This window comes from Asterias rubens, chromosome 8 (assembly GCF_902459465.1).
Source record: "Asterias rubens chromosome 8, eAstRub1.3, whole genome shotgun sequence".
Classification (NCBI taxonomy): domain Eukaryota; kingdom Metazoa; phylum Echinodermata; class Asteroidea; order Forcipulatida; family Asteriidae; genus Asterias; species Asterias rubens.
The window spans coordinates 8,405,657-8,418,624 of record NC_047069.1 but is presented as its reverse complement, the minus strand read 5'-3'; the positions used below and the strand labels follow the sequence as shown (position 1 = coordinate 8,418,624).

Sequence of the window (12,968 nt, the reverse complement as noted above, 5' to 3'; positions counted from 1 at the left end):
GCACTGTGGGTATAGGGAGGCTCTAATTCCTGGGGATGGGTGGTAGGGCTGAGCTGCACTTAGGGTGTAGGGGAGGCTCTAATTCCTGGGGATGGGTGGTAGGGCTGAGCTGCACTGTGGGTATAGGGGAGGCTCTAATTCCTGGGGATGGGTGGTAGGGCTGAGCTGCACTTAGGGTGTAGGGGAGGCTCTAATTCCTGGGGATGGGTGGTAGGGCTGAGCTGCTCTGTGGGTATAGGGGAGGCTCTAATTCCTGGGGATGGGTGGTAGGGCTGAGCTGCACTGTGGGTATAGGGGAGGCTCTAATTCCTGGGGATGGGTGGTAGGGCTGAGCTGCACCGTGGGTATAGGGGAGGCTCTAATTCCTGGGGATGGGTGGTAGGGCTGAGCTGCACTTAGGGTGTAGGGAGTTTCTAATTCCTGGGGATGGGTGGTAGGGCTGAGCTGCACTGTGGGTATAGGGGAGGCTCTAATTCCTGGGGATGGGTGGTAGGGCTGAGCTGCACCGTGGGTATAGGGGAGGCTCTAATTCCTGGGGATGGGTGGTAGGGCTGAGCTGCACCGTGGGTATAGGGGAGGCTCTAATTCCTGGGGATGGGTGGTAGGGCTGAGCTGCACTGTGGGTATAGGGGAGGCTCTAATTCCTGGGGATGGGTGGTAGGGCTGAGCTGCACTGTGGGTATAGGGGAGGCTCTTATTCCTGGGGATGGGTGGTAGGGCTGAGCTGCACTTAGGGTGCAGGGAGGTTCTAATTCCTGGGGATGGGTGGTAGGGCTGAGCTGCACTGTGGGTATAGGGGAGGCTCTAATTCCTGGGGATGGGTGGTAGGGCTGAGCTGCACTGTGGGTGTAGGGGAGGCTCTTATTCCTGGGGATGGGTGGTAGGGCTGAGCTGCACTGTGGGTATAGGGGAGGCTCTAATTCCTGGGGATGGGTGGTAGGGCTGAGCTGCACTTAGGGTGTAGGGGAGGCTCTAATTCCTGGGGATGGGTGGTAGGGCTGAGCTGCTCTGTGGGTATAGGGGAGGCTCTAACTCCTGGGGATGGGTGGTAGGGCTGAGCTGCACTGTGGGTATAGGGGAGGCTCTAATTCCTGGGGATGGGTGGTAGGGCTGAGCTGCACTGTGGGTATAGGGGAGGCTCTAATTCCTGGGGATGGGTGGTAGGGCTGAGCTGCACTGTGGGTATAGGGGAGGCTCTAATTCCTGGGGATGGGTGGTAGGGCTGAGCTGCACCGTGGGTATAGGGGAGGCTCTAATTCCTGGGGATGGGTGGTAGGGCTGAGCTGCACTTAGGGTGTAGGGAGTTTCTAATTCCTGGGGATGGGTGGTAGGGCTGAGCTGCACTGTGGGTATAGGGGAGGCTCTAATTCCTGGGGATGGGTGGTAGGGCTGAGCTGCACCGTGGGTATAGGGGAGGCTCTAATTCCTGGGGATGGGTGGTAGGGCTGAGCTGCACCGTGGGTATAGGGGAGGCTCTAACTCCTGGGGATGGGTGGTAGGGCTGAGCTGCACTGTGGGTATAGGGGAGGCTCTAATTCCTGGGGATGGGTGGTAGGGCTGAGCTGCACTTGGGGTGTAGGGGAGGCTCTAATTCCTGGGGATGGGTGGTAGGGCTGAGCTGTTCTGTGGGTATAGGGGAGGCTCTAATTCCTGGGGATGGGTGGTAGGGCTGAGCTGCACTGTGGGTATAGGGGAGGCTCTTATTCCTGGGGATGGGTGGTAGGGCTGAGCTGCACTTAGGGTGCAGGGAGGTTCTAATTCCTGGGGATGGGTGGTAGGGCTGAGCTGCACTGTGGGTATAGGGGAGGCTCTAATTCCTGGGGATGGGTGGTAGGGCTGAGCTGCACTGTGGGTGTAGGGGAGGCTCTTATTCCTGGGGATGGGTGGTAGGGCTGAGCTGCACTGTGGGTATAGGGGAGGCTCTAATTCCTGGGGATGGGTGGTAGGGCTGAGCTGCACTTAGGGTGTAGGGGAGGCTCTAATTCCTGGGGATGGGTGGTAGGGCTGAGCTGCTCTGTGGGTATAGGGGAGGCTCTAATTCCTGGGGATGGGTGGTAGGGCTGAGCTGCACTGTGGGTATAGGGGAGGCTCTAATTCCTGGGGATGGGTGGTAGGGCTGAGCTGCACTGTGGGTATAGGGGAGGCTCTAATTCCTGGGGATGGGTGGTAGGGCTGAGCTGCACTGTTGGTAAAGGGGAGGCTCTAATTCCTGGGGATGGGTGGTAGGGCTGAGCTGCACTTAGGGTGTAGGGGAGGCTCTAATTCCTGGGGATGGGTGGTAGGGCTGAGCTGCACTGTGGGTATAGGGGAGGCTCTAATTCCTGGGGATGGGTGGTAGGGCTGAGCTGCACTTAGGGTGTAGGGGAGGCTCTAATTCCTGGGGATGGGTGGTAGGGCTGAGCTGCTCTGTGGGTATAGGGGAGGCTCTAATTCCTGGGGATGGGTGGTAGGGCTGAGCTGCACTGTGGGTATAGGGGAGGCTCTAATTCCTGGGGATGGGTGGTAGGGCTGAGCTGCACCGTGGGTATAGGGGAGGCTCTAATTCCTGGGGATGGGTGGTAGGGCTGAGCTGCACTTAGGGTGTAGGGAGTTTCTAATTCCTGGGGATGGGTGGTAGGGCTGAGCTGCACTGTGGGTATAGGGGAGGCTCTAATTCCTGGGGATGGGTGGTAGGGCTGAGCTGCACCGTGGGTATAGGGGAGGCTCTAATTCCTGGGGATGGGTGGTAGGGCTGAGCTGCACCGTGGGTATAGGGGAGGCTCTAATTCCTGGGGATGGGTGGTAGGGCTGAGCTGCACTGTGGGTATAGGGGAGGCTCTAATTCCTGGGGATGGGTGGTAGGGCTGAGCTGCACTTGGGGTGTAGGGAAGGCTCTAATTCCTGGGGATGGGTGGTAGGGCTGAGCTGCTCTGTGGGTATAGGGGAGGCTCTAATTCCTGGGGATGGGTGGTAGGGCTGAGCTGCACTGTGGGTATAGGGGAGGCTCTTATTCCTGGGGATGGGTGGTAGGGCTGAGCTGCACTGTGGGTATAGGGGAGGCTCTAATTCCTGGGGGCGCGTGGTAGGGCTGATCTGCACTGTGGGTATAGGGGAGGCTCTAATTCCTGGGGACGTGTGGTAGGGCTAAGCTGCACTGTGGGTATAGGGAAGACTCTTATTCATGGGGATGAGTGGTAGGGCTGAGCTACACTGAGAGGGTATAGGGGAGGCTCTAATTCCTGGGGATGGGTAGTAGGGCTGAGCTGCTCTGTGGGAATAGGGAAGACTCTTATTCCTGGGGATGAGTGGTCGGGCTGAGCTGCACTGAGGGGGTATAGGGGAGGCTCTAATTCCTGGGGATGGGTGGTAGGGCTGAGCTGCTCTGTGGGTATAGGGGAGGCTCTAATTCCTGGGGATGGGTGGTAGGGCTGAGCTGCACTGTGGGTATAGGGGAGGCTCTAATTCCTGGGGATGGGTGGTAGGGCTGAGCTGCACTTAGGGTGTAGGGGAGGTTTTAATTCCTGGGGATGGGTGGTAGGGCTGAGCTGCACTTAGGGTGTAGGGGAGGCTCTAATTCCTGGGGATGGGTGGTAGGGCTGAGCTGCACTGTGGGTATAGGGGAGGCTCTAATTCCTGGGGATGGGTGGTAGGGCTGAGCTGCACTTAGGGTGTAGGGGAGGCTCTAATTCCTGGGGATGGGTGGTAGGGCTGAGCTGCACTGTGGGTATAGGGGAGGCTCTAATTCCTGGGGATGGGTGGTAGGGCTGAGCTGCTCTGTGGGTATAGGGGAGGCTCTAATTCCTGGGGATGGGTGGTAGGGCTGAGCTGCACTTAGGGTGTAGGGGAGGCTCTAATTCCTGGGGATGGGTGGTAGGGCTGAGCTGCACTGTGGGTATAGGGGAGGCTCTAATTCCTGGGGATGGGTGGTAGGGCTGAGCTGCACTGTGGGTATAGGGGAGGCTCTAATTCCTGGGGATGGGTGGTAGGGCTGAGCTGCACTGTGGGTATAGGGGAGGCTCTAATTCCTGGGGATGGGTGGTAGGGCTGAGCTGCTCTGTGGGTATAGGGGAGGCTCTAATTCCTGGGGATGGGTGGTAGGGCTGAGCTGCACTGTGGGTATAGGGGAGGCTCTAATTCCTGGGGATGGGTGGTAGGGCTGAGCTGCACTGTTGGTAAAGGGGAGGCTCTAATTCCTGGGGATGGGTGGTAGGGCTGAGCTGCACTTAGGGTGTAGGGGAGGCTCTAATTCCTGGGGATGGGTGGTAGGGCTGAGCTGCACTGTGGGTATAGGGGAGGCTCTAATTCCTGGGGATGGGTGGTAGGGCTGAGCTGCACTTAGGGTGTAGGGGAGGCTCTAATTCCTGGGGATGGGTGGTAGGGCTGAGCTGCTCTGTGGGTATAGGGGAGGCTCTAATTCCTGGGGATGGGTGGTAGGGCTGAGCTGCACTGTGGGTATAGGGGAGGCTCTAATTCCTGGGGATGGGTGGTAGGGCTGAGCTGCACCGTGGGTATAGGGGAGGCTCTAATTCCTGGGGATGGGTGGTAGGGCTGAGCTGCACTTAGGGTGTAGGGAGTTTCTAATTCCTGGGGATGGGTGATAGGGCTGAGCTGCACTGTGGGTATAGGGGAGGCTCTAATTCCTGGGGATGGGTGGTAGGGCTGAGCTGCACCGTGGGTATAGGGGAGGCTCTAATTCCTGGGGATGGGTGGTAGGGCTGAGCTGCACCGTGGGTATAGGGGAGGCTCTAATTCCTGGGGATGGGTGGTAGGGCTGAGCTGCACTGTGGGTATAGGGGAGGCTCTAATTCCTGGGGATGGGTGGTAGGGCTGAGCTGCACTTGGGGTGTAGGGAAGGCTCTAATTCCTGGGGATGGGTGGTAGGGCTGAGCTGCTCTGTGGGTATAGGGGAGGCTCTAATTCCTGGGGATGGGTGGTAGGGCTGAGCTGCACTGTGGGTATAGGGGAGGCTCTTATTCCTGGGGACGCGTGGTAGGGCTAAGCTGCACTGTGGGTATAGGGAAGACTCTTATTCATGGGGATGAGTGGTAGGGCTGAGCTACACTGAGAGGGTATAGGGGAGGCTCTAATTCCTGGGGATGGGTAGTAGGGCTGAGCTGCTCTGTGGGAATAGGGAAGACTCTTATTCCTGGGGATGAGTGGTCGGGCTGAGCTGCACTGAGGGGGTATAGGGGAGGCTCTAATTCCTGGGGATGGGTGGTAGGGCTGAGCTGCTCTGTGGGTATAGGGGAGGCTCTAATTCCTGGGGATGGGTGGTAGGGCTGAGCTGCACTGTGGGTATAGGGGAGGCTCTAATTCCTGGGGATGGGTGGTAGGGCTGAGCTGCACTGTGGGTATAGGGGAGGCTCTAATTCCTGGGGATGGGTGGTAGGGCTGAGCTGCACTGTGGGTATAGGGGAGGCTCTAATTCCTGGGGATGGGTGGTAGGGCTGAGCTGCACTTAGGGTGTAGGGGAGGCTCTAATTCCTGGGGATGGGTGGTAGGGCTGAGCTGCACTGTGGGTATAGGGGAGGCTCTAATTCCTGGGGATGGGTGGTAGGGCTGAGCTGCACTTAGGGTGTAGGGGAGGCTCTAATTCCTGGGGATGGGTGGTAGGGCTGAGCTGCTCTGTGGGTATAGGGGAGGCTCTAATTCCTGGGGATGGGTGGTAGGGCTGAGCTGCACTGTGGGTATAGGGGAGGCTCTAATTCCTGGGGATGGGTGGTAGGGCTGAGCTGCACCGTGGGTATAGGGGAGGCTCTAATTCCTGGGGATGGGTGGTAGGGCTGAGCTGCACTTAGGGTGTAGGGAGTTTCTAATTCCTGGGGATGGGTGGTAGGGCTGAGCTGCACTGTGGGTATAGGGGAGGCTCTAATTCCTGGGGATGGGTGGTAGGGCTGAGCTGCACCGTGGGTATAGGGGAGGCTCTAATTCCTGGGGATGGGTGGTAGGGCTGAGCTGCACTTAGGGTGTAGGGAGTTTCTAATTCCTGGGGATGGGTGGTAGGGCTGAGCTGCACTGTGGGTATAGGGGAGGCTCTAATTCCTGGGGATGGGTGGTAGGGCTGAGCTGCACTTGGGGTGTAGGGGAGGCTCTAATTCCTGGGGATGGGTGGTAGGGCTGAGCTGCTCTGTGGGTATAGGGGAGGCTCTAATTCCTGGGGATGGGTGGTAGGGCTGAGCTGCACTGTGGGTATAGGGGAGGCTCTAATTCCTGGGGATGGGTGGTAGGGCTGAGCTGCACCGTGGGTATAGGGGAGGCTCTAATTCCTGGGGATGGGTGGTAGGGCTGAGCTGCACTTAGGGTGTAGGGAGTTTCTAATTCCTGGGGATGGGTGGTAGGGCTGAGCTGCACTGTGGGTATAGGGGAGGCTCTAATTCCTGGGGATGGGTGGTAGGGCTGAGCTGCACTGTGGGTATAGGGGAGGCTCTAATTCCTGGGGGCGCGTGGTAGGGCTGATCTGCACTATGGGTATAGGGGAGGCTCTAATTCCTGGGGACGCGTGGTAGGGCTAAGCTGCACTGTGGGTATAGGGGAGGCTCTAATTCCTGAGGATGGGTGGTAGGGCTGAGCTGCACTGTGCGAATAGGGAAGACTCTTATTCATGGGGATGGGTGGTAGGGCTGAGCTCCTCTGTGGGTATAGGGGAGGCTCTAATTCCTGAGGATGGGTGGTAGGGCTGAGCTGCACTGTGGGAATAGGGAAGACTCTTATTCATGGGGATGGGTGGTAGGGCTGAGCTACAATGAGAGGGTATAGGGGAGGCTCTTATTCCTGGGGATGGGTAGTAGGGCTGAGCTGCTCTGTGGGAATAGGGAATACTCTTATTCCTGGGGATGAGTGGTCGGGCTGAGCTGCACTGAGGGGGTACAGGGGAGGCTCTAATTCCTGGGGATGGGTGGTAGGGCTGAGCTCCTCTGTGGGTATAGGGGAGGCTCTAATTCCTGGGGATGGGTGGTAGGGCTGAGCTGCACTGTGGGTATAGGGGAGGCTCTAATTCCTTGGGATGGGTTGTAGGGCTGAGCTGCACTGTGGGTATAGGGGAGGCTCTAATTCCTGGGGATGGGTGGTAGGGCTGAGCTGCACTGTGGGTATAGGGGAGGCTCTAATTCCTGGGGATGGGTTGTAGGGCTGAGCTGCACTGTGGGTGTAGGGGAGGCTCTAATTCCTGGGGATGGGTCGTAGGGCTGAGCTGCTCTGTGGGTGAAGGGGAGGCTCTAATTCCTGGGGATGGGTGGTACATTGATTAAGCAGCCACAATCGCTCGGACAACATTTATTTATCTGAGGGGGTCCAAAAACAATAGGCTTCTGGGGGATCCCATGACCAATCCCCAAACCATGTTTGGAGTTGATATGCCAAGTCCTTCTTGAGATATCGCTCGGACAACATTTCTTTTGTTTTAGCCATAATGAGCTTTATAATATAGTTATCTGAGGGGTCCAAAAACAATTTATTTTGTTTTAGCCATAATGAGCTTTATATTTATCTGAGGGGTCCAAAAACAATAGCCTTCTGGGGGATCCCATGACCAATCCACAAACCAAGTTTGGAGTTGATACGCCATGTCCTTCTTGGGATATCGCTCGGACAACATTTCTTTTGTTTTAAAAATAACAAGCTTAATATTTATCTGAGGGGATCCAAAAACAATAGGCGTCAAGGGTATCACATGACCAATCCACACACCAAGTTTGGAGTTGATACGCCACGTCCTTCTTGAGATATCGCTCGGACATTATTTCTTTTGTTTTAGCCATAACGAACTTAATACACAGGGGGTCCAAAAACAATAGGCTTCAGGGGGATCCCATGACCAATCCACAAACCAAGTTTGGAGTTGATATGCTAAGTCCTTCTTGAGATATTGCTCGGACAAAGATGATGTGCGCACACACACACACACACACACACGGCAGGACAAGGCAAACACTATACATGTACATGTAAATGTATGCCCCTTCGGCTGGCATAGCCGGCAGGGCATAAAAAACAGTGCCATTTTAGTGAATACCAACACAAATTGTTATTTTCTTTTTACATTTCCATAAGGACTATATCTTTTGAAAAATGCAAGGGTCACAAAATGAATTTGACATAAGAGCCCCTCTTTAACAGTACAGACTCTAACTTCGTGTAATAGCACGAATTCGCGCCGTCGCCAGATTTCCGTGCATAGCTAGAAGCTCCTGCCATGTCACGCATTGAAAACTATGGTAGCTAATGCGGCCAAAATGCCTTACCCGCCGGACTTGTAAAGTTTCTAAAAATGATCTACGCACAAAGACTCCCTAAGTTGCCGAAATTGTTTTCTTTTTAACCGAAAGGTGCTAATTTTATTTTTTACAGTCGTAGTTTCAATGATATTTTCAATGGAAAATAAATTGCTAAAAAATCAATTTTGGGAACATTAGTTTGAAATCCTGATATTCAGTTAACTTTTTTTTATTACTTTTAATGACTTGGCAAATAATTTATTTATAACCTATGTAGTCTGTCTCCACGTGGTGTTTTCATTGCAACACTGTAAGCTCATGTCTGAATTGGTGACTTCAGCTACAGCTACGGCTAGGGTGCGCATGTCTGCTTTTCTTCAACACTGACAGACGCGCTGATCTAGCCGTAGCTGTAGCCAAAGTCGCCAATTCAGACCTGGCCTAACATCATGGCGGACGCTGAGAAGATCGGTGAGTACAAATTCTGACAATTCTACGAAAAACGACAATGCACTGAAAAACGGAAATACGGGTTAGACTCTGTACTGTTTAACATATTGCTATCTCGCTAATAAGAGAAGTCGGCGTTCTACCAGCAATATGTAGGGCGATTCTGTCAAATGTCATAGAAATTAACATGGACTCTGTCAATCAGAAGAAGTTTGTGTACACATTTTGCTGTATGTACAGTGTATGACTAGTTGCGATAACGTAACTAGACCGCCGCCCAACCGCAGCCAGGCCGGAGGGTTACGAGATTCTTTTGATCGGCAAATGACAATCTGGTCCTGACATCTGGTCCTGACATTTTGACAGCTAGTCACCAGATTTGCCCCATTTTTACCAAATTGTTTTCAAAAATCATGACACAAATTCGAAGGGCAAAAACTTAATCCTCAATGTCTAATGAACACTCAAAACACCATTGAGAAAATATATTTATAAAGCGTTGAGCATATTGAGAAGTAAAAAACGTGCAATGCGACAGAAAAACAACAGTGAGTACCGGGCAGAAAATTTCCGGGAAAGGAAATGCAAGCATTATGAATGTATATTGAGTATGTGGGGAGTTTTGGTAGTGTAGTACAAAAGAGTTATTGCTGGCTAACGGTCGTAAAACTTTCACCTATCATTTTTATCAATCAATAGGGTCCTACTACTTGTCGTCAACTCGCCGTCAACTCACTTGCGCTGTCAACTCGCCGTCAACTCCTCCAATATACATTTAAAATCCACAAAAGAAACATAGAACTGTAAAGTATCAGCTCAAAGAGAATTCGCGAACTTTTGAAATTCGACCTTAAGCCACCACTCAAGTGTCCATAAATCCAACAAACAACATCGTAGCGCAACACAAGATGTGTCAAAACGTGCAGAAATTAACGGTGAATAGAAACGAACAATTAAATTTTTGTATACTATTTCGGGTTCCGATAAATCTGACCATTTGTAAGTGTTTAGATACTTTATTGGCGCAGTTTAGTAGGACCGAATCAGTATCAAACGCTGATTTGAAAAACGTATAGCGTTAAGGAGGCACAAAATATTAGACCCCTAAAAAACTGTAATTATAATAAGGCTCACGGGGGAGCCTTAGGATTACTTTCCGTATGGCGCCACCACTTTTTCACTCATTTTTACAAAAAGGGATATATCAATCAGGTAAATTAGATACTATATTATTTCATTTCGAATGAAAAAGTGGTGGCGCCATACGGAAACTTTTCCGAGCCTTATAGTTTCTAGAACTTAGAAGTACACACAATCTATTACTTTTCCAAAAGATTAATTGCAACATTCAAAACAACATTTTAACTTACTTCAATTCGGCAGCCATGCCTACACGTGCGTACTCCCGTAGTTCAAGTTGGCAAATAAACTCAACGACTGTTCTACGCACACATCTATCAAAACAGCCATATAATTTTAGTACATGATTTCAGTTTTAAAAGAACGTGTAGTTGGTGTTGTTTTTGTTTACATTTTTATGTCATTATCTTTCTCTAAATAAAGTAAAAATTTCCCAGTAAACCAATTAGGTTACCGATGTTTAGTTACAAAGAGCTAGAAGATAATCAAAATACTTTGTTTAAAACTTGAAATACTTACATGAAATACACTCTCCAATTTCTTTACCGCCGCCATTTTGTAACACGGCCTGTTTACTGTTGGGAAAAAAGACACGTGTGTTATGAATGCGGAACTCTCTAAAAACGAGTTCGTTGCTATACAAACATGACAGTGTATCACGATGAAATCGAAATTGAAGATTTCGAGTATGACGAAGAAACGGAAACGTATCATTATCCGTGCCCATGCGGGGATAGATTCGAGATCACGAAGGTAATTTTTTTGCAGTTGTCAAAACAGTACACAAAATCGCATTGACCAGTTACAATATCATGTATTGGTATGAATTGAATGGCATTCGATCCGAGGAAGGTCCGTCTCTCTCATCATGATCATGCATCTGGACTTTTCTGTAAAATAATTTTCTAAAAACATTCAGTTCACTCATGGGTGGAAGTAATTATACCCCCATGGTTCACCCATCACATTATTTTATACATGCCATTGGCATGGACATGATGATGATGATGGAGGATTGAGGAAGGTTTCTGTGACGTGCTTGTCGTGATTCTGTCGTCCTCTGCTAAATACATCTGATGTTTGACATTTTACAAAATTCAGGAAGAGCTAAGTCAAGGTGAAGAAGATGCAACCTGTCCGAGCTGTTCTCTCATCCTCAAAGTTATTTATGACCCGGTGAGTAAGATAGTTAATTTGATCAGCCAAAAATACAATTTATAGAATATGTTTTTGTTTGTTTTTAGTTTTATTTTGTGATTTATGGGCATCGCATGTGAAGCCCTGCTTCTGATAATCTATTGAGAAAAAAAGACATGTGAAAAAGACTTGTGTACTGTAGTTGGGATAAACATTAAACCCTGATCCCGGATAAGGGTTATGACGATCATTACAACTAGACATCTTCAATTTTTATTGTTGTAAAGCGTTGTGGTACCTCTTTTGTGTAAGAACGCTATATAATTGCTAAGATTATTATTATTTTTATTGTTAATATTATTATTAACTACTAATGTCCAGTATACCTGTCTTCTCCATTTAAATCGCCAATGTGAAGTAAGTTTATTGCAGATTTTTTTTTTCTTTTCGTATTTCAGGAAGATTTCATGATCGGAGAGGAAGTAGCTGCACCAAGTCAAAAAGGATTAGAAGTAGCATGATGATGGAAGCCCCTTTACCCCCCCCCCCCTCTCCACCAACTTACTGTAGTCAATGAGGAGAGTAAACCTTCTAAACAGAAACCAAGGATGATGGTTCTACTAGTACTAGTGCAGAGTTTAAACATGTTGCAATCGTTTTCACTGCTGGAAAAAGATGTCTTGTGATCTTACTTAACACCAGGATTAAAGTGTCTGACACAGTAGAAGACTCAATGTCAACCCTCACCCAGTGGCAAAGGGCCAACCCCTACCAACCCGAAAGACCCCTGTACCATGTTGCAGCCATCTTTTGTTTTCCAATTTTAAATAATTGGAACCAAAAGTGGCTGGATGGGAAAATGGATTTGTGACTTTTTATGCCATGAGATTTAAGATACAAACATCGTAGAGATATTGCAGAGAGTCTGGAAATCAGATGAATGCAGTATGGGATAAAGTTCAGTCTGTTTATAAGTTTACGTTTTTGATCAGGTCACAATTGAATTGGCTTGGGGATTATTATGAAGTATCATTGACTTGTTTGTTTTGGTAATCATTGAACCAAAGTGTTTCTCATGCAAATTGTAAATACAGAATGCAGCTTTTAAGCTATATTAAAATATTTAACTACGAGGTTCTACTGTAAACTGTCTTTTTAACTTTATATTTTTCTGTATGGAATTGAAAACATTTCACACATGCAATGGTAAATCAACTTTTACTCAAAGATTTGTTTTAAAGGCAGTGTACACTATTGGTACATTTGTAATTACTCAAAATAAATTATTAGCATAAAACCTTACTTGGTAATGAGTAATGGGGAGAGGTTGGTAGTATAAAACATTGTAAGAAACGGCTCCCTCTGAAGTGGAGTAGTTTTTGAGAAAGAAGTAATTTTCCACGAATTTGATTCCGAGACCTCAAGTTTAGAATTTGAGGTCCCACAATCAAGCATCTGAAAGCACACAATTCCGTGTGACAATGATGTTTTTCTCTTTCATAGTTATCTCGCAACTCCGACGACCAATCGAGCTCAAATTTCCACAGGTTTGTTATTTTATGCATATGTTGAGATACAGCAAGTGAGAAGACTGGTCTTTGACAAATACCAATAGTGTCCACTGGCTTTAAATAAGTATAATTATCATTATCAAGGTTCTTTTTGTGTGTGCACAACACACTAAAATAAAACCATCACACAAAATACAAAAGTTGACGATGGTGTAATCACACAGCCTGGCCATGTTCAGGGGTGGGTTTTCGTAGTCGTAACCAATAACTGTTGCGGTTGATTGAAATGGCCATTGGTTAATTACTGGCCAATGACAAACAGTTAATGGTTACAGCCGCAAAAAAAAACACCCAGAGGAAATGCCACAACAGTTACTTAAAACGTGCATATCAGCTTGTAATGATTCTAAAGCAGTAAATAACATTTTATGTTTAATTTTGAGCTAACTTGACTCCGTTTACATTTAAATACATGTCGCTGGTTTTTACTGAAACAATTATGAGTGGTATAGATTTTTAAACCAACTAACGCACAAAC

The 12,968-nt window shown here is 49.2% G+C and overlaps 2 protein-coding genes across 2 annotated transcripts in view; one reads left to right on the top strand and one right to left on the bottom strand.

Moving 5' to 3' along the window:
* LOC117293504 (exosome complex component RRP43-like) overlaps positions 1-10,069 on the bottom strand; it is a 28,438-nt gene extending 18,369 nt beyond the window's left edge. Inside the window, exon 1 of the mRNA XM_033775849.1 lies at positions 10,013-10,069. Within this exon, the coding sequence (XP_033631740.1) occupies positions 10,013-10,029 (17 nt within the window). The 5' untranslated portion in view covers positions 10,030-10,069. The remainder of the gene's footprint in view (positions 1-10,012) is intronic.
* Positions 10,070-10,342: 273 nt separating this feature from the next.
* On the top strand, positions 10,343-11,538 carry LOC117293762 (DPH3 homolog). Its single transcript, XM_033776196.1, has 3 exons — positions 10,343-10,535; positions 10,884-10,958; positions 11,378-11,538. Exons 1-3 carry the CDS (start codon positions 10,428-10,430, stop codon positions 11,438-11,440), a joined length of 246 nt encoding a protein of 81 aa, XP_033632087.1. The 5' UTR covers positions 10,343-10,427; the 3' UTR covers positions 11,441-11,538.
* The last annotated feature ends 1,430 nt before the right edge of the window (positions 11,539-12,968 follow it).